We start from the raw sequence: 20,950 nt of genomic DNA, 5'->3' as shown, positions 1-20,950 counted from the left end.
ACAGCTTAGTCTTCTTTTATTAGGATGAGCACCTGTTTGGCCGATGCTCCTGCCTCACAGACAGCGAACAAACTTCTGGAACATTTTCCCCAGAACCCCGCCCACACAACACCACGCAGGCTCTCTTTCAGGAGAACCTCCCACCCCTTAAAGCCCCACACAAGCTGAACACATAACACAGGAAAAGAACATACATGCACTTAGATTTATCCGAACAGAACATAAAACACTCTTTAGACTTGCTACAATATTTTTACACCAGTACGTTATAGCAGCATTAAATTAATGAAATCAAATTATTTCTCAAGGGAATAACATTAAATGCTTCACTACTTCCGCCTAGATACGGATGATAACGTCGTTCTATTTTCTAATTGGTTATAGACCATTCACAATTTTCTGCAACCAGTTTCGACTTTTCATTTTCTGCGTTCGGGCGTGAGGGAACGATGTAAACACCAATAAAATTCACTCATGGCTTTTCAATCATGGACACACGTGTCGCGACAATATTTGCTATACTTTGTGTTTTTCTTCTTTATAGGACTTCGCCTTCGATTCAAGCAGGTAAATAAAACAATAAGAAAACGAAAGTGAAAGTAGCTTTTAAACTGAACCATTTGACGTATTTATAAGAACATAATTGAAAACAAATTACACATTTATGCTGTATAAGAAAGCTATTAAATGTAAGAATTTTGTTAATTATCTGTCCACGAATAATATTGTAACCTTGTCAAAATCACAAATCTGAAATCACATGATAAAGGTTTTGGTAACTAGGCTGCTGCCATCTCCCAGAGAACAGGTCTAGATTCTTATATTATCATAAGAGATTCAGCATATTTGGTTGTAGCTGAAATGATTTGAGAGTTAACCTGTATGTTGTTTTAACTGCTTTCTCCTCCAAGAATGTAACACTTTTATCACATTGAAAACAATTAATAGTTTAATTCACATTTTAATGCTCTTCATTGTAGAGAAACACTCATTGTGTTACATTTACACTGGTTTGTCCAAATCTGTGGATCGGCCGGGCATCTATAAATTCACTGCTATGGGTCTGCTAGATGACAGACAGATCGACTATTATGATAGTGAAGAAAAGAGAAAGATTCCAAAACAACACTGGATGAGAGAGAAACTGCCAGAGGATTACTGGGAAAAAGGCACCCAGTCTAGAAGGAATAAGGAACAGTGGATTAATGACAATATCCACATTCTGATGTACCGAATGAGACACAATACATCAGGTGAGAAACATTCATACACTTCAACTTGAACATACATAAATTCATCATATTATAATTTTATTATTGTTTTATAACCATCTCCATTTCAGATCTTCATGTTCTTCAGTGGAGACACGGTTGTGAAATTGAACAGCAGGTAAAAGAAACAAAAAGCATTGATGAGTATGGCTATGATGGAGAAAACTTTCTGTCTTTTGATGATAAAGAGTCTCAATGGGTCACTCCAGTTGAAGCAGCTCTACCAACCAAGAGAAAATGGGACAATTTGCCGATCTTAGACCAACACACGACAAAGTACCTGAATGAAGAGTGTGTGGACTGGCTTAACAAATTCATAAAATATGCATATGATGAGTTCAGAAAAGCCTGTGAGTAAATGTACAGTATCTGTATTTGTTGTTAATTTGCAGATGATTGATAAACTGATTCCTGTGTTTTCAGCTCCTCCAGGTGTTCATGTGTTTGCAAGGAAATCCAAAAATGAAACCAAGCTGAAACTTACCTGTCTGGCCACCGGCTTCTACCCCAGAGATGTGACATTAACCATTAGGAAATATCGTGAACCTCTGCCTGAAAATGAGATTAAATCCACAGGAGTTCGTCCAAACCATGATGAAACCCTCCAGATAAGAAAGAGTGCAGACATCAGTAAGGATGACAAAGCAGAATATGATTGTTTTTCTGCTCACAGAACCCTCAAAGAACCAATTATCATCAAATGGGGTAATTGAAGCATTTAAACATAGAGACAGAAACATCATTTGGTATTGGAATAAAAATAAATTTAAGATGTCAATTTCCATTTTCCCCTTTATTGCATTTTTATAGATGGACAATACCAGGACTGGTCACCAGAGATTGTCACACTCACAGTTGTGATTCCACCAGTGATTGCAGGTTCCCTTCTGGTATTTGTTGTGGTTTACATAAAAAGAAAAGGAATTATTGGTGAGTAGTGACCAGTTCACAATGATTCACACATTCTTGTTTTTGTTTTTTATTGTAATGGCTTGAGATATTGGGATAGACGTCAGCATTCCTGTGACTCTACATAGGACAAGCAGTGTAGAGAATGAATCATTTACCCAAATATTTACCCCAAAAGTCTGCTTTTGAGTTCCACTTGAAACAAAATTCAGCATACAGGTTTGAAACAACTGTTATGTACATAAGAATATTAAATGGAATGAATGCAATATTTAAGTGAGATGCATCTGTTGCGGTGTGAGGGAGTCAATAAAGTAAAAAAAAAACGAGGGTGTCGCTAAATAAAATAAATAATAAAACAAAAACCCATTAACTAATGCCAAACCCCTAAAACTGACTATCAAAAGAAAAATGTAGAAATGAAACCTCAAGCAACGCCTTAAGTAAACTATACTGCAAATAAACAAAAATACAATAGAGGCGAACACCCACACACTAACTAACATTACAAGTACTAGCTTGTACTAGCCTAGTTTCAGGCCAAAGTCACATACATCAGAATTAACAAGTTAGTTATCAGTGGAATTGAAATGAACACTAGGTAGGTTTGTACATCACAAAAGGGCTCATATTTGTCAATCAAGATCGAATCGAGTGGTCAATGCAGAGTTCTGTGAGATGGGCAATAACAAAGAAATTCATACGAGCATCTACATGAATACGCACATACACTGAACATGTGAAAGTTGAAGCACGCTCTTTCTCTAGTTAACAGTTAACAGGTTAACTAATACACAAGTGTGTCTAATCACAAACAAACTTACAGAAAAACATTCCCAGTAAACCACAGACTAAGTGAACAGCTCAAAGACAAGCTGGCTGGCTTCTAGCATGACAAAGGCATGGAAGGTGAGTGAGGTCTGAAGTCAAAATGCTCACTGCAGCAGTAACGCTACCACAGCCTTTTTAAACCATTAGCAACCCCACAGATTGGCGGAACGCTGGTCACCAAGATGATTGACAGTTCTCCGGTCCAATACGATCAACCTAAGAATACCTCGAAAGCAAGATAACAAGAGAGGGAAAAAACAAACAAAATACAAAACATACATGGAACGTAACAACAACTTTTAATTTATTGCTTCAATGAGAAACATGTTACTAAAATATAGTTGCAAGCAGCAATTAAAGGGCCAAGCACACCAGAGGCAAAATGAGAAGCTAAGCATAGCAGCAGTATTAACTGCAGTAGTAAGTAACGGCATTTTAAGTTGATTTTATCAAAAATGGTTGAAAATCATGAATACAATCACTAATAACGTGACTTAATGGTTTATAACTTTTGACCAATATTCAATTGATGTGGTGTGGTCAGTGTGAGGTGACCATGACACATACATTTTGGTGTCAGTATGTCAAAGCTTTGCAGAGATACAGCCTCAGATGCAGTTTTGAATCTATCGACACAAAATCCATTAACTTTTTGCTGGCATGTTCTTAAGATGATCTGATTCAAATTAGGAGAAAATTGAACCAACAATCTAGGAGGGAAAGTGTTTTGTTTTTAGCAACTATGGTTTGTTTGTGGGAGTCCGAAACTCCAAACTTGCCATGGTTAATGTTGAGACTGTCCTCTATCTGTGTGCCAAATTTCATAACTTTTCTACAAGCGGTTCTATGGGCTGCCATAGACAACTAGAGCGTAAGAAGAAGAAGAAAACTAACAGATACAGTAGGTGCCTATGCACCATTGGTGCTTGGCCCCTAATTTAGAGAAGATTATAATGGGTTAAATGTCATTCTGTCCCAGTGCTTTTAGATCAACTGTGTCCAATCCTTCTCCTGAAGGGCCACCGTTCTGTAAAGTTTTGTATCTTTAGTATCACTACAATCATAGTATCACTGGTATGACTAGAAACTTTAAAGCAGGTATGTTGGAGCCAATTGGAGATAATCTCTGACCCTCTAGGAGCACTATTAATCACCCCTGGTTTAGTTAATAGTTATTCATACATTAGTGAAAATAATATTTTTTAAAAATGTACAATGCCCTTTAGTTTTTAAAGCACAAACTTACAATTTACATCTCTTCTTGTTTAAAGCTTTGGCTATAGAATAGTTTAAAATGTTATGTACTAATTTCATGTCTGATTGCAACTGTAGGTGAAAAAGATCCACAGGTAATAGGGGGGTTTTGGTGGTAATAGAAATGTCGCCTAGGGTGCCAAAAAGGCTAGAAACTGCCCTAACTTTGACATTTCACAGTTTCTCCTACAGGACAATACACTGGTAGTGAAACATCAGACAGCAGGGCCAGAAGCTCACAGGAGCACACTTCCCAAGAGGTAATTATATTTTAAATGGAATATCAGTGCTGTTTTGTTTTTTTCTTTTCTTTTTTTTTCACAGCTGCTTTGTTTTTTAATGTTTGAGACTGTAATGGTCAACTACACTGAAGATAGGGACATTTCTGCTCAAGTCAAGCTGATTCCACCATTATGGGTCAAAGACAGCAATATGCTTAGCCTTTTCCCTTACGGAAAGAAAATATATTTCCCTATATATGAATGATAAATATATTAAATATTATAAGAGTATATTTAAAAATATACAGAATAATATATTCTGTTAATATATTGCAGTATATTGAATAATACATAAGGAATTGCTGCTTTTCATATAATGAAAAATATGTGAGAATATATTTACTAATATATCATAATGTATGTAATTTTATATTCAGTAATATACTTCATAATATGTAGATTGATATGTGATCAGATATGGCACTGCATGTGTAATTGGATAAATATTTACTCATGTTTAAAACATATATAGAAAAATATATTATGCAATAGATTTCTGATACTATTTAATTATTTACATTTTAAATGTTTTATATTTTCAAGCTAGTTAACAAGAGCACAAGCACACCTGTATGTACTAAAGTATTTAGCAGAGAGACTATCATTGTGCTGAAGAGTGCACAGCTTTTACTTTTTAAATAAAGTAACACATGGCACTAACTTCGGGCTCTACACTTCAGCACAATGATAACCCCAAAAACTCACACATACCAGAAAAATAACCTTTTAAATGTCAAAATAATAGAACATTAAATACTAACAGAGCTCCCCCTATATTAATATCGGGCAAAACACATGAAATAACACTTAATTTTAACATTTACTCTCTTTTAACAGGCACACCATGTTTACACCAGACGCAACATTTTCGCGCCGCAACAGCTAAAAGCTGTCTACACTGAGCGCGACAAACTGACCGTTGCAAAGCACTTGAACTATGTCAGAAACAGAACAGGGAATCCGTTTACAGTCAGGAATTTGTTGTCGTGTCGTGTCGTGCTGCATCCAAAATACTTCTTTACTCTATGTTGTAGAAAAATAAAGTTGAAGATCTCGATGAAGAAGTTTATTGGCGTAGCAGTGCAGCAAGTAACACCTTGGGTTCACAGAGTCAATGAACCCAGAACATCCAAATCTCAAACCTTTTATCCTGAAGTTCAACTCTTCATGTAAATGTAGTTTCAGTTTTACCAGCTGTGGTCGATGTTAATGAAGTTGTGACACCTCATTGTCTGAGTGGTTCCCTGTGTCCCACACCCATTCCCATTCTACAATTGTACCATGCCAGGATTTGATCAAAAATTACATAAACAATTACCAGTTATTTCTTCTTCTCTATGATAATTAAGATTTTGGGGAAGCTCATTCTAAAAAACTTTGGAGTGGAACTGGATCGAGGCAGACTACAATTTCTTACAATGGTAAAGAAGTATTTTGGATGCGAAAAGTAAAAAAGAGTATGCGAACAGAGTAGTAGGCCCAAATTAATTTTATTTGAGAAAATAAAAAAAAACAGTAGGCGAAAAGTACCTGGATGACTTACCACTTCCGGCGAGGTTCTGAAGTGTGCATACGATGAGGATTTGTGAATGGAGTTGAAGGGACGTAACTGACGGTGGTAGGTCATGTAACAAAATGGTGGATGTAGTACGTCCAAATCCATTCATACTACACGCATTCGTACTATATAGAATATACTTTTGCAATGGTCGTGAAGTAAATTTAAATTCAAATGTAGTATGTGATTTCGGACGCAGCTTAAATCACTGATTATAATGGATTCTATTATCTTTTCACACGTTACGTCGGGCTGCATTCCAGGGGTTCTTCTCAATTCTTATTTGTGCCTCCTCGTTTCCTTTCCTCGCTTCCTTTCCTTGCGTCTTAGCTCCACCCCTTAAGGAGTCGAGGGAAGGATGCAAGGAAAAGATGCGAGGACGGAGGAACTGAATCAAGTGAAATTATATCCTCGCTCCCTTTAGCGTCACTTCAGCTCGATCGTTTTCCGGGTCATAGGATGGAGGACGGAGGAGCGAGGAAACGAGGAGGGATATTGAGAAGCACCCCAGTTCGTTTTTTAAATGCCCTTCCCTCGCTAACTTCACTCGGTCTCGTTGACTCGGATGTACGTCATTGCTTACGTTGCACGAGTGCCCACTTCTGGCAGAACCTTTGCAATGGGCTGAACTGGAACGTCCTGAGCCCTTGATCACTTGAATCTGCAATGGAGCTGATTTATTATTTATTTTTTCCCCTTACAAAACTGTTTAATACAGCATTCTATATGTATATATGTGTGTTTTAAATGTTTAAAAAAATAATTAATATATCATAGAGTTGTTTGTGGTGGGGTAAAATAAACGCGATATGCGGTGACGTCACTTCACGAAGTGGAACGCACTTCAAAATGGCAGCATGGATTCCCCCAAGGGGAAGTGTTTAGGGAAGTTTGCGAGTGCGTGTCTAAAACTGGCGTGGAACGCAGCCACGGTCTCACAAGCAAAGCATGCTGGGAAGTAGAAATCTGCTGTAAATCATTCTGTGAATGTGTGTACATGCATTCACATTTATATGGAAACATGTATGTGCAATATATGTACACAATAAAGTATAAAACTTTATTAATATTACATGTAATGCTATTTATATGTATCAATAGCCATACATATAAATCCATATACTGCAGTATATTGAAAAATATAAGCACTAGTTTCCCATATATGGAAATGTATTATGTAATATCTTGCATTACATTTTGCAGTATATTCCCATATATATATTTATATTTTTTCCGTAAGGGTTGATAGTGTTTTTAACTAGTACAGAAAGGAAACCAGGTGCAGAGCAGACAAGCTGCATTTGAAAAATTTGCAGGCATTTTTGAAGAATTGCAAAGGTTTGATTGCATACACCTGGATGTGAACAAAAGTGAGTTTCAGTAAAAGACAAAAGTAAACATATAGACCTTAATCAGGATAGCGCCATGTTTTTGACAGGAATGAAAACAAGGCTGTGAGGGAATAAAGTACAGTGCGTTCGATAGATTGTCTTGTTGTTTAACAACATACCGATTGTTTTGTCTACTGAAAGAAAGACGTTTTCTTCAGAAAGACTTTTTGTATACAAAATCTCCATGACAGTTTTGGTAGTTGTGAATTATGAAAATACTGTGATCTAGTGCCTTTATTCAGTGCATGGCACTGTAAAGATTGTAAGTCTATCCTCAAAGCCTAGCTATATTAAGTGTCCCTACAATTTGGAGTGAACTACATTGGGGAACACTGGGAATCCATTGATTTCAATTGGGATGGTGTAACATGGCAAATACTTGAGCCTAAATCTGGTAATTAAGTTTTAGTTTAGTTTTATTTAACAAATCCCAGTGATAAATAACATAACAATTTCTGTCTGTGTTCCAGGATGAGGACAATAATGAAGGACTGATAGCTGTGGATTTACTAAAAAAGATGGGCCATAACCCTAAAGACAACAGCCGTTTAACAGCTAATGCTTTAAACGACAGTCCATACTAAGAAGACAATGTAAATTGAATATTCTTTTTTTAAAGGGTGACTATGCCTTAATTTTTCTGTTAAACTGGTGTCATTTGTTCAGAGTGAAGTGTTCATGAATGTAATGAAAATATTTTGTATGTTTGCTGCATGTTTATTTTGTAATGTATTTTTATTTTTGTTTTTTTTATTGATTTATATTTTTACCTTTTGTGTTATTGGTGTTTTTAGTCATTTTGTTGTAAAGCACATTGGTCAGCTCTGGTTGTAGTAAATACCCAGATACCATGTTTTGATCCAAACCATCATTTTGGTTGAGATTGACATTTCAGTGTTTAATGTATGTTGGATCAACATTGGAATTTTGATGAAAGCCAACAGCACACATGGGTGGAGACAGTGACATTGAGCTAACAGTGATTTGTAGTGGATGAGCACAAGATCCTGCAGGAATGTAGCTGCAGTGTAATTATTGATATCAAAAATTCACATTTTTACTAGTTTGAATTGTATTTCTGATATGTATAATTGGAATTTCAACTAGTAAGTAATCAATACTTATTTCTTCAACAATTGAATTTGAATGGCAGCCTATGGCAAGCCGTTTTGACTTTTATTCACATGAATTCTTGATATCAACAATTCAGTTATTTATAAAAACAATTCAGTTGTTGATATCAGCAATTACATTTCCACTAGTACCACTAGTAACAATGTTAATTCTTGATATCAACATTTGAATTTCCACTAATAAAAAATAAAAATTCTTGATATCTGTAATTGTATTTTCACTAGTGAAATGTCACCATAGGCTGCCATTCAAATTCAATTGTTGATATCAACACTGTAAAAAAATCTTGCCTTGGTTTTACTCAAAAAAATTGAGGCAACTATTTGCATCAGACTTCTAAGTATTTTGAACTTAAAGGTGCTAAAGAGGATGTTTTGTTTTATACATTTTTGCAATATTACTTGAAACTGTCTTTACTAACTGATAAAAGACTATTTATTAGGTGCACTGAAAGGAATAATATTAATATACATCATCTGTGCACGAGGTAGGGCCTTAAAAACATCAGCCAATCGTTTACGCGATCATCGCGTAAACGATTGGCCCTCTGGCTTGTCAATCACTGCCATTGTGAGAGACGTGCGCGGATTGGCCCTCTGGCTTGTCAATCACTGCCATGACGTTCCTTGTGAGAGACGCTCTGTTTAGTTATTGTAATAATTCAGGAAATACCTGTAAAATAAGTGTTTTTCTGTATATAAAAAATAAAGTTTAAAGGTGGTAAAGAGGATGTTTTGTTTTATACATTTTTGCAATATTACTTGAAACTGTCTTTACTAACTGATAAAAGACTATTTATTAGGTGCACTGAAAGGAATAATATTAATATACATCATCTGTGCACGAGGTAGGGCCTTAAAAACATCAGCCAATCGTTTACGCGATCATCGCGTAAACGATTGGCCCTCTGGCTTGTCAATCACTGCCATTGTGAGAGACGTGCGCGGATTGGCCCTCTGGCTTGTCAATCACTGCCATGACGTTCCTTGTGAGAGACGCTCTGTTTAGTTATTGTAATAATTCAGGAAATACCTGTAAAATAAGTGTTTTTCTGTATATAAAAAATAAAGTTTAAAGGTGGTAAAGAGGATGTTTTGTTTTATACATTTTTGCAATATTACTTGAAACTGTCTTTACTAACTGATAAAAGACTATTTATTAGGTGCACTGAAAGTAATAATATTAATATACATCATCTGTGCACGAGGTAGGGCCTTAAATACACCCTCTGGCTTGTCAATCACTGCCATGACGATCCATGTGAGAGACGTGCGCGGCTGCGCGCTCCAGTAACTTTCCACACTCCATAGGCGCTGCATGCAATGTTTTTGTCAGGAGACAGGAGTAACAACTGCAGATTATGAGTTACCTGCGGTGAGTCCGACATAATGAATCCACTAAGTCATTTTGTCTTAAAGCTGCGCACACACTTAACGATTGTAAGGCCAGTTATGAATGTAAATTGATACTTATGACTGATTGCGCTCAAACGCGTCCAGTCAGAGCCAGTTGCGTTCAGTCTGCGATTACATTCGGTGTTCAAATTCCATGTGAAAGTATATAAATCTGCTTCAGGAGCAGGAAACAATCGCTGTATGTTGAGCATAGTCAGAATGTTTTAGCTAGTCGATAAATGTGTGCCCGGCTTAATAACACAGCGAATGCCGGTGGTAAACACTCGTGTTCCAATACTCGTGCACGAGTTTTGGGAGGCGTTCCCTCTAAATGAGCTGTGAAGGAGGGGGGTTGTTCTTACCCATGCGCTCATTTCAAAACTCAGTCGACAAAAAGAACCTCTTTAGCACCTTTAACAAATTTGTGTTTGACCACTTGGCTTTTACATGTCTTCGACATGTACCTATGAGTATTTTCTATTCAATTTTTCTCATAAAAGTTATTCAAAGAAATTAAGTGTTAGAAACATAATTCAATTTTGGTATACATCACATTAAATTAGAATACCGGTATGGAGTTCTTAGTTAACCATATGTGAAAATTATGTCACATATTCTAGTCAAGTCAAGTCAAATTTATTTATATAGCGCTTTTTACAATTGGTAATTGTTTCAAAGCAGCTTTACATGTTAGAAGCACAGAAAAAAGAGAAGTGGTTAAAAATTAGCTGTACAAGCAAGCGTGGTAATATGTAACATATACAAGATGGTGCTACATTAAGCCAATGTCGGCTGACTCCCAGGGGTGGAAAAAACCCCTTAGGAGAAAAACCCAGCGTGCTAACACTGGGAAAAAAAGTCCTAGGAGGGAAAAAACCCCTTGGAAGATATATGTAATATATGTAAATGGATATGGAGATCAAAATCTGAATTATACATTTTTATTATAGAGATTAAAAATAGATTATATATAAATATATGTAAGCGGATACGGAGATTTAAAAATCTGAATTATAGATGCAGCCAGAACTGGATCTGTAGGCCCATTGTCTCCTGGGCTACGTTGTAGTCAGGTCCAGACACAGGTTCTCCATCTGATCTGGATACGGCCTGGATCCAGCACCCGGAAAACCTCAGGATAAGCAGAGAGACTGATATTAGCGTAGATGCCATTCTTATTCTGATGTACAGGTATATCTAGTGTTATAGAAATGTTCTCGGTTCCGGCCGACCTAATTATTGCAGCGTAACAATCCTTTAACGGATTTGAAAAATGTCAATGTATTGATAATGTGTTATGTGTATGCAAGAGCAAAGAGATGTGTTTTTAGTCTAGATTTAAACTGACAGAGTGTGTCTGCTTCCCGAACAATGCTAGGAAGATTGTTCCAGAGTTTAGGTGCTAAATAGGAAAAGGATCTGCCGCCTTCAGTTGATTTTGATATTCTGGGTAGTATCAACTGGCCTGAATTCTGAGATCGCAATAGACGTGAAGGACTATAATGCACCAAGAGCTCGCTTAGATATTGGGGAGCTAAACCATTTAGAGCTTTATAAGTAAGTAGCAAGATTTTAAAATCTATACGATGTTTAATAGGGAGCCAATGTAATGTTGACAGAACTGGGCTAATATGGTCATACTTTCTGGTTCTAGTAAGAACTCTAGCTGCCGCATTTTGGACCAACTGTAGTCTGTTTAAAAGCCGAGCAGAACAACCACCCAGTAGAGCGTTACAGTAATCTAGTCTTGAGGTCATGAATGCATGAACCAACTGTTCCGCATTTGTCATTGAGAGCATATGTCGTAATTTAGATATATTTTTTAGATGGAAGAAGGCGGTTTTACAGATACTAGAAACATGACTTTCAAATGAAAGATTGGTATCAAAGAGCACACCCAGGTTCCTAACTGAGGACGAAGATTTAATGGAGCACCCGTCAAGTGTTGGAAGGAGGAAGTTTTTGGTCCAAAGATTAGGATATCAGTTTTTTCTGAATTTAATAATAAGAAATTTCTTGTCATCCAGTTTTTAATGTCAGCTATGCATTCTGTTAGTTTTGTGAATTTGTAGGTTTCGTCAGGGCACGAGGAAATATAGAGCTGAGTATCGTCAGTGTAGCAGTGAAAACTAACACCATGCTTCCTAATTATCTCTCCTAAGGGCAGCATGTACAGAGTGAAAAGCAACGGTCCTAGTACTGAGCCTTGTGGTACTCCATATTGAACTTGTGATCGATACGACATCTCTTCATTAACTACTACAGACTGATAACGGTCAGATAAGTAAGATTTGAACCATGCCAAAGCAATTCCACTAATGCCAATATAGTTTTCAAGTCTTTTTAAAAGAATGTTGTGATCGATAGTGTCAAAAGCAGCACTGAGATATAATAACACTAATAGAGAAATACAGCCACGATCGGATGATAAGAGTAGATCGTTTGTAACTCTAATGAGAGCAGTCTCAGTACTATGGTATGGTCTAAATCCTGACTGGAAATCCTCACAGAGTCCATTTCTTTCTAAAAAGGAGCACAGTTGTGTTGAAACTGCCTTTTCTAGTATCTTTGACAGAAAAGGTAGATTCGAGATTGGCCTGTAATTTACTAAATCTCTCGGATCTAGTTGAGGTTTTTTAATAAGAGGTTTAATAATAGCCTGCTTAAAAGTTTTTGGCATGTATCCTAGTGTTAAAGATGAATTAATTATATCAAGAAGTGGACCTACGACCTCTGGAAGCATTTCTTTCAGTAGTTTAGTCGGCATTGGGTCTAACATACATGTTGTTGATTTTGATGATTTGATAAGTTTAGATAATTCTTCCTCTGCTATAGCGGCGAATGATTCTAGTTTTACCTCAGGGACACTACAGTGCACTGTCTGAAGCGAAACTGTAGACATGTTTATAATTTTCTCTCTAATATTGTCAATCTTGCAAGTAAAGAAGTTCATAAAGTCATTACTGCTGTGCTCTTTGGAAACGTCAGCAGTTGAATCTCTGTTTCTAGTTAATTTAGCCACTGTGTCAAATAAATACCTAAGATTATGTTTGTTTTCTATTAAGAGATTTGAAAAATAAGTAGATCTAGCATTTCTTATAGCCATTCTGTACTCAATCATTTTTTCTTTCCACGAAAGGCGAAAAACTTCTAGTTTTGTTTTCTTCCAACTACGTTCAGCTTTTCTCACAGCTCGTTTTAGAGCCCGAGTGTGCTCATCATACCACGCCGTTGGATTAGTTTCCTTAATCTTCTTTAGACGTAAAGGAGCGACTGCATCTAATGTACTGGAAAAGAGAGAGCCAATAGTTTCTGTTGCAGCATCGAGTTCTTCTAAGTTGTCAGGTATACTAAGGCGATGAAACTGCTCGGGGAGATTATTTATAAAGCAATCTTTAGTGGTAGAAGTGATGGTTCTACCATATTTATGGCTGGGTGGTGGTTTTGTAGCCTTGGCTAACTGTATTATACACGAGACTAAATAATGATCTGATATATCATCGCTCTGCTGTAGAATTTCAACAGCATCAATATCAATTCCATGCGACAGTATTAGATCTAAAGTATGATTACAACAATGAGTGGGTCCTGACACGTGTTGTCTAACTCCAATAGAGTTTAAAATGTCTGCAAATGCCAATCCAAATGTGTCTTTATTATTATCTACATGGATATTAAAATCACCAACAACAAGGACTTTATCCGCAGCCAGTACTAACTCTGATAGAAAATCAGCAAATTCTTTGATAAAGTCAGTATGGTGCCCTGGTGGCCTGTATACAGTAGCCAGCACAAATGTCAACTTACATAATGTTACATAAAGCACCATCACTTCAAAGGAATTATATTTGAAATTGATTTGAATGATTCTGAATATATTACTATAAATTACAGCAACACCTCCCCCTTTGCCTTTCTGTCGAGGATTGTGTCGATAGTCATAACCTTGAGGACTAGACTCATTTAAAATAATGTAATCGTCTGGTTTTAGCCAGGTTTCTGTAAAACACAGCAAGTCTAGCTTATTGTCTGTGATAATTTCATTTACAATAAGTGCTTTTGAAGAAATAGATCTAATATTCAGTAACCCAAGCTTTATCATTTGTTTATCTGATTTATCTGTGATTTTCATTTTTTGAACATCAATTAAATTTTTACCCTTAAAAGGTTTCGGAAGTTTTTTGTATTTACTAGTTTGAGGTACAGACACAGTCTCTATGTGATAATATCTAGGTGAAAGAGTTTCTATGTGCTGTGAATTATCTGAGTTCTGTGACGTGAGGCGGCTAGCAGACGGTCGGTTTAGCCAGTTTGTCTGCGTCCTGATCTAGGCCCTGGTTTGTCAGTAAACTTGGAATGTCCTTTCTTAATGATTCCAGGCTTCCTGATACGCACAAATTAACCAACTGGAATCTTTGGTGATTTTGCATGGCGTTGCCGATCCGTATACTCTTTCATTTTGTTCTGGGATTGGAGAACAAAACACATGGAAGACCACCCACATGCAATTTTGTCTTAATTTGTCGACCATGCAGAAGCTCAGCAGGTGACAGTTTTGTCACAGCATGTGGAGTTGCTCTGTATGTATGTAGGAATTCGGTCACAAAAGCTTTCCACTCTTTACCCTCAATGCTAGCGGTCTGTAAACAGTCTTTAAAAACCCTGTTAAAGCGCTCGATCTCACCATTCGCTTGTGGGTAATAGACAGAGCTACGGTAGTGTTTAATATCTCTGTCTGCAAGGAACGCCTCAAACTCACCCGAAACGAATTGTGAGCCATTGTCAGTTATAAGTTCAAGTGGATTCCCTTCACGACTGAATACAGCAGACAAGAACTTCCCAACAGTCGCAGACGTAATGTCAGGGGCAAACGCAATCTCGTAGTAATTTACCATTTACTGTAGTAATCAATGAGTGTCAGAGCAAAGCGACAACATGGAGGAGCATTATTTAGGGACCCAACAATATCAATAGCCAGCTTTTCCCAAGCTGTAGTTGGAGTCGGCACAGGACAGAGTGGAGCTACATGAGTATTGGCAGTTTTATCATGCTGGAGGCAGGTGGAACAGGATTTGATGGCATTTTCTACTTGACAGTCCATACCAGGCCACCAGTACAAATCTCTCCACCTCTGCTTTGTGCGCACCATTCCTTGATGAGTGGCATGGGCCAGCTGGATGAACTTTGATTGCAACGCTTCTGGAATGATCACTCGATGTGTGCCACGAATTATGTAGCCAGCATGTACAGACAGCTCATTCTGAAGAAGATGGTAAGGGGCAATGACCGAGCTTTTCATGCTACGAGGCCACCCCTTTTCAATGCAAGCCTTAACCTGTTGAAGAATAGGACAGGCATCACACTTAGACTTAAGCTCCTGTAAAGTAACAGCGGCAAATTCAGGAGACAGTACAGCTACCAACTCAGGCTCCTGCTCTTGGTTATGCTCAGAATCTGGAAGCGGAAGTCTGGACAGGCAATCAGCTGTCACATTGTCTTTGCCAGGCTTGTATTTCATACTGTAATTGAAACATAAGAGGCGTGCAGACCATCTAGCAATCCTCATGCCTGCTCGTCCAAGGCCTTTAGTAGAAAGCAGAGTAGACAAAGGGCTGTGGTCGGTGCAGAGAGTAAAGTGGCGGCCCCAAAGGTAAGTACGCCATTTTTCCGTCGCCCATACACATGCCAAAGCCTCTTTTTCTGTTGTCGAGTACTTTCTTTCACAGTCTGACAATGTTCTAGATGCAAAAGCAACTGTTCTTTCTGTAGTGTCATGACACTGGGTAAGCACAGCACCAATGCCGTAATCTGAAGCATCCGTAGTGACTGTTGTCGGTAAAGAAGGATCAAATAAAGCAAGAGCTGGGCTAGCAGTGATTAGATGTTTCAGATGGCTGAAATGTTCCTGGGCTTCATCAGTCCAGCAAAAGTCTGTCGACTTTCGAAGCAGTGCACGGAGCGGTTCCACTAATGTAGCGTAATTGGAGATGAATTTGGAATACCATCCTGCAAGTCCAAGAAAGGAATGCAATGACTGTGCATCATGAGGAGGAGGTGCTTGTTGTAAAGCTATAACATGATCAGGATTCGGGTGTAGACCTGAAGCAGAAATAACATGGCCAAGAAATGGGAGCTCAGTTTTTCTGAAACGGCACTTCTCTACGTTAAGTTTCAAACCACATCTTTGCAACCGTTGTAAGACGGCTTGAAGTCGTGTCTCATGTACCTCTGGGTTCTCACCATAGACAATGATGTCATCTAGATAACATTGTACGCCATCCAGACCAGACAGAATTTTAGACATCATTCTTTGAAATGCACTTGGTGCTGAGGACAGCCCATAAGGGACCCGTGTGAAATGATAAAGTCCATCATGGGTGATGAAAGCAGTCAGATCCCTACTATCCTCATGCAGGGTCACTTGGTGGTATGCATTCTGGAGGTCTATTGTAGAGAACATAGAAGCTCCACGCAATTCTGTAAAAACCTCCTCGATGTGTGGCAAAGAGTGACTGTCGATAACAACAGCTTTGTTCGGTTCTCTTAAATCAACACAAAGTCGAATGCCTCCAGTTTTCTTTTGGATGACTACTACCGGCGACACCCAAGGGGATGACTCCACTTTTTCTATGATCCCTTCAGATTCCAGCCTCTTTAACTCCTGTGAAACTGCATCTCTCACAGCAAACGGCAATCTACATTTACTTTATGTACGAAGCCAGCAGCCAAACCCAAAGGCTCAGTGAAGTTTACAGCAACTTGCCCGTTCTTTGCAGAAGATACAACTGATCCATTCCTTATATCCAGATGCAAAGCAGTGAAGAGATCCATGCCAAGTAATGGTGTTCCGCCTGGCACAATGAAGAATGAAACCTGCGTACAGTGGCATTGAAAACTGGCAGTAATGGTAAGGCACCCTAAAACTGGAATAGTCTTTTGCATGTATGTCACCAAACGAACATTAGGCACAGTAAGGGAAATATCCGAGAAGTACTGTCGGTACAGATGCTCTGGGAGGATAGAAACAGCTGAGCCAGTATCCACAAGCAGTTCAGTGTCAATTGAATTTCCATCCACAGTATGTAAAGAAACAGTACATTTAAGATTATGCTTCCGTTTTGCAGGCAGTGGCATTTCAATGCTTAAGACCGTTAACTCCGGCACATCAACTTCTTGTACAACGCATGTAGATGCAGAACTCCGACAAACTCTAGCAAAATGTCCAACTTTACCACACTGTCTGCATTTTGACTGTTTAGCTGGGCATTTGGGGTAGTTTGCTAAATGCGATGTAGTGCCACAACGGTAGCATGTCTTTGCATCCATTTTTTTCTGTGTTTCATTTGATGTTCTCTGATGAGAAACTGCGGACTTACGTGAAGCAGGTCTCTGTTGCCATCGCTGTTTTGCTCCGTCACGTGAGCCAGTATGCACCATGTTTACTGAAGTGTCAGTGCGCTCCATAGCTTTAGCTTCAGCTACTGCAGACTCGATTTGTCCTGCGATAGTAATCGCCTTTTGCAGAGTAAGATCCGTTTCCAACAACAGACGTTCCCGTATGCGAGGGGTGCATGTCTTCTCAACGATCTGATCTCTAATCATATCATCTGTGAGCGTGCCAAAGTCACAGTTCACAAGCAGTTCACGCAAAGCTGCAACATATTGCACGATAGACTCACCAGGTCTCTGAGCACGCTGGCGAAATGTATTTCTCTCAGCAACTACGTTCACTTTCTGTACAAAAAATGCTCGCAAAGCAGTCAACACAGTCTCATATTTGTCATCAGCCACCGTGAGGGTATAAAAAATCCTCTGTCCCTCCGTACTGTACCTAAGCAATGAATAAGTAAGTCGTCTTCCGCGGACAGTGCAGTCACGTAGTTATCAAACATACGAATCCATGAATTAAACGGTATAGTCGGCTCACCTGGAGTATCCAAAAAAACAGGAGGGGGCGAGAGCGCAAGCATGGCCATCCTCGTCGCCAATATGTTGTATATTTCCCAGTAATAAACTTCACTACTGCCAAGTAATCTGCTCACACCGTTTATTTACATACTTCACATCCACTTTCTCATACACTTCTTCCTGTGAACTCATCCTCGTGTCTTCTATGTAGCTGATAGACTATAGCGCCATCTACTTTTAATGCCTGTATCTCAATATACCACACAAGGCTACGTCTGTAGTGACAAGGCTCACCATTTTATTATTTGCTTACCTTGATTGTCTTCCAAACTTTCAAGCCGCCTTTCCACTGCACACGACATTTGCATCCGATTGTCTCATTTCGACCCCTAGCGGCAGTCGCACAGAACTTTGAAATTGGTAGTGAAGCAACCGTTACCCTCGGCTTATTCCAATCCAGCAACCACCATGGTAAACTGAACGATTTTAATGATTGTAACGTTAATGCATGTATGAATATATCCATACAAAGCAAATGACCCTCAATACATCTGAAATAAAAACATACTAGTATATTTTATAGAGCTAATCAAAGTAAAAATTGGTTTAATAATCATAAAATATATATTTTTTACATAATTATTAATAACCACTATTTTAAAGAAACAGTGTTTACATAACGTTAAGGTGTTAAACTATTGGTAATTCTAACTTCGCGCTCATCGTTTTGATTAGAATACATCATATCCGGTCGGCCGGTCGCATACGGTCTAGCCGCAGAAGTTCAAATATTTCAATGCATCCGAAGCTCAAATTGGATCCGAAATTTCCGCATTCGCATATGATCGGAACTCCACGCAGCCCCCTTACTACTCTCCATTGGAAATGAATGACTTCCAGTCCAACGGCTGTCGTTTGTCGTGTGCAGTGGAAAGGCGGCTTCACACGTGCCGACTCCGTCTCCGAACCTATGCTCCGAACTCTCTCTGAACTTCTCACACGCAACTGACGTATCAGGTGCAAGGTTTTCAGCCAATCAACGATCAGAGAATACTGCAGTGAGAACGTTGTAGGGAGATGTAACAGCTGTGGGCCTTAAACTCCTCTCCTGTCATTAATACGCTGTGGTCTAGTCATCAACAGAAAGTAACGGATTGAGAGGGGAGAAAAATGGATTTTGGCGTGACATTTCTTGCGTGTGCGTGAGAGTGTGAGATTGATTCAATTCAATTCAATTCACATTTATTTGTATAGCGCTTTTCACGATACATATTATTTCAAAGCAGCTTTACAGAGAATGCATGTCAACATCACAATTTAAAGAATACAGTTAGCAAATATTGTAATAATTTAGGCAATTAATTTACATCACTGTTAGCAGTTTAACTGAAGGTAGAAACAATGAGCTCCTGGAAAAATGAATTACATTAATAATAATTAGGATATAGAAATTGGGCAATGTGCATGTTGATCCAGATGATTGCGTCTTCTCTCTTTCAGCATCTCTTGATGCTGAAAGCGTGAGTGTCATGCCAGATGCGTGAGAGTTGGCAACCCTGAAGCTGCAGAATAAATTTGGTCCTGGAATATCACTGTCTTTGTACAGTCAGCATTTTTCACATTAAGTGTTTTAGAATGATTAAAGATCATAACAGAGATAAAACTTTACAATGGATGTTGTAAAAAACAGGATTTTATGACAGGAGAGTTTAAATGTCGAGCATCAGTGATTGTCCTCCTGTAACTCACTGCACATCAGCAGATTTTTCAATGATTCTCAAAGGACTCTCTCTAAACCTGCCTTTCCTCGAGCTGCTCTGTTGATTCACTGTGGTAATTTTAACCCTGGACTCTTCCTCATCCTTTGGAAGTGTTTACAAAGAGTCTTCTTGACCAGATTCAGTGTTTAAAGGTCAAATACAAATGAGATGTTGTTCATGGGCAGCCAATGAAGATCATAGGTAGGCATTATGCAAATGTGTTACTGCGTTACATATGCAGGTCACGGAAGTGGGATTCGAATTCATGATGATTCGTTTAGGCGGTTCAGAGTCGATTCTGTCTTTTGAGAGACGATAGCTTTATTTATTGTGCACTTTTGACTGAATGTTTTCATTCACAGACAGCTATATACATTATATTATAAACATTATATTATCCAATATTACACAATGGATGAAAGGAAATATTCTAAAAACATAATAGGGTACATTAAAACATCTGACTGTAAAAATATCAAAAGACTGTATTTCTAGTCATATATTTTTGCACTTTTCTTAAAAAGTGTTAATCTCGTCTCATGAACCCAACATCATGCATGACACCAACGTTTTAGAGACCAGTGAAATATTCACAATTCCCATTTCTGTTTTTGCTACTACAGCAAAAACTACTAGCCGAGGAAGTTCGTCCATGGTAACCAGTTGACTGTAGACATGGATTTATACAGTATTGTTTTTCCTATATTAGTCAATGGTTACATCAACTGTCTGCTTACTGACATTCTTCAACATATCTTCTGTGTTAAGCAGGAGAAACTCACACAGGTTTGGATCAACATGAGGGTGAGTAAATGATGACGAAATGCTCATTTTCTCTTTAATTCAAAACAAAACTAATGTGGTCAGTTGGTTCATTTTTCTTCTTGACAGTAAGTGATAAAAATTGTTTCATAACTAAAGTACAATCTTAATTATCTTAATTGATCAGATTGTGAAGCGCTATATAAATGGAGAATTTAACAGATTTCTTTCTCATTATTTCAGCTACATATTATATTAGACAGAACAAGTAACAATTACAGCAAGTGAAATATCACACAGAAACCATTAATGAATGACGTTCAGTGTGATGACAGGATGATCCTCTGGACACGAGCCGTTGATCTGTTCAGATTCAGTATGATTCAGTGAATCAGATTCATCAGATCTGAGCTTCTTCTGGACAGCAGATTCAGGATCCCTGAGAGAAACACATTCAGATACAGCAGATGAAGATTCACACATACCCCTTTTCCACT

General features: G+C 38.2%; 1 protein-coding gene across 1 annotated transcript; it reads left to right on the top strand.

The window, feature by feature from the left end:
* Nucleotides 1-426: 426 nt before the first annotated feature.
* LOC125247147 (zinc-alpha-2-glycoprotein-like) lies at nt 427-8,637 on the top strand. The gene is made up of 7 exons (XM_048158360.1): nt 427-567; nt 981-1,253; nt 1,343-1,621; nt 1,695-1,976; nt 2,082-2,201; nt 4,446-4,525; nt 7,966-8,637. Exons 1-7 carry the CDS (start codon nt 489-491, stop codon nt 8,077-8,079), a joined length of 1,227 nt encoding a protein of 408 aa, XP_048014317.1. The 5' UTR covers nt 427-488; the 3' UTR covers nt 8,080-8,637.
* The last annotated feature ends 12,313 nt before the right edge of the window (nt 8,638-20,950 follow it).

This window comes from Megalobrama amblycephala, linkage group LG1 (assembly GCF_018812025.1).
Source record: "Megalobrama amblycephala isolate DHTTF-2021 linkage group LG1, ASM1881202v1, whole genome shotgun sequence".
NCBI classification, from domain to species: domain Eukaryota; kingdom Metazoa; phylum Chordata; class Actinopteri; order Cypriniformes; family Xenocyprididae; genus Megalobrama; species Megalobrama amblycephala.
The sequence above is the reverse complement of the archived record's forward strand: the minus strand, read 5'-3'. Positions and strand labels throughout refer to the sequence as shown.

Excerpts from the sequence above, each read along its gene's own strand:
- LOC125247147 (XM_048158360.1), top strand. The coding sequence starts at position 489 with ATGGACACACGTGTCGCGACAATATTTGCTATACTTTGTGTTTTTCTT. Across the intron at positions 568-980 it reads TTCGCCTTCGATTCAAGCAG|AGAAACACTCATTGTGTTAC; the intron begins GTAAATAAAACA and ends TCTTCATTGTAG. Across the intron at positions 1,622-1,694 it reads TGATGAGTTCAGAAAAGCCT|CTCCTCCAGGTGTTCATGTG; the intron begins GTGAGTAAATGT and ends CTGTGTTTTCAG.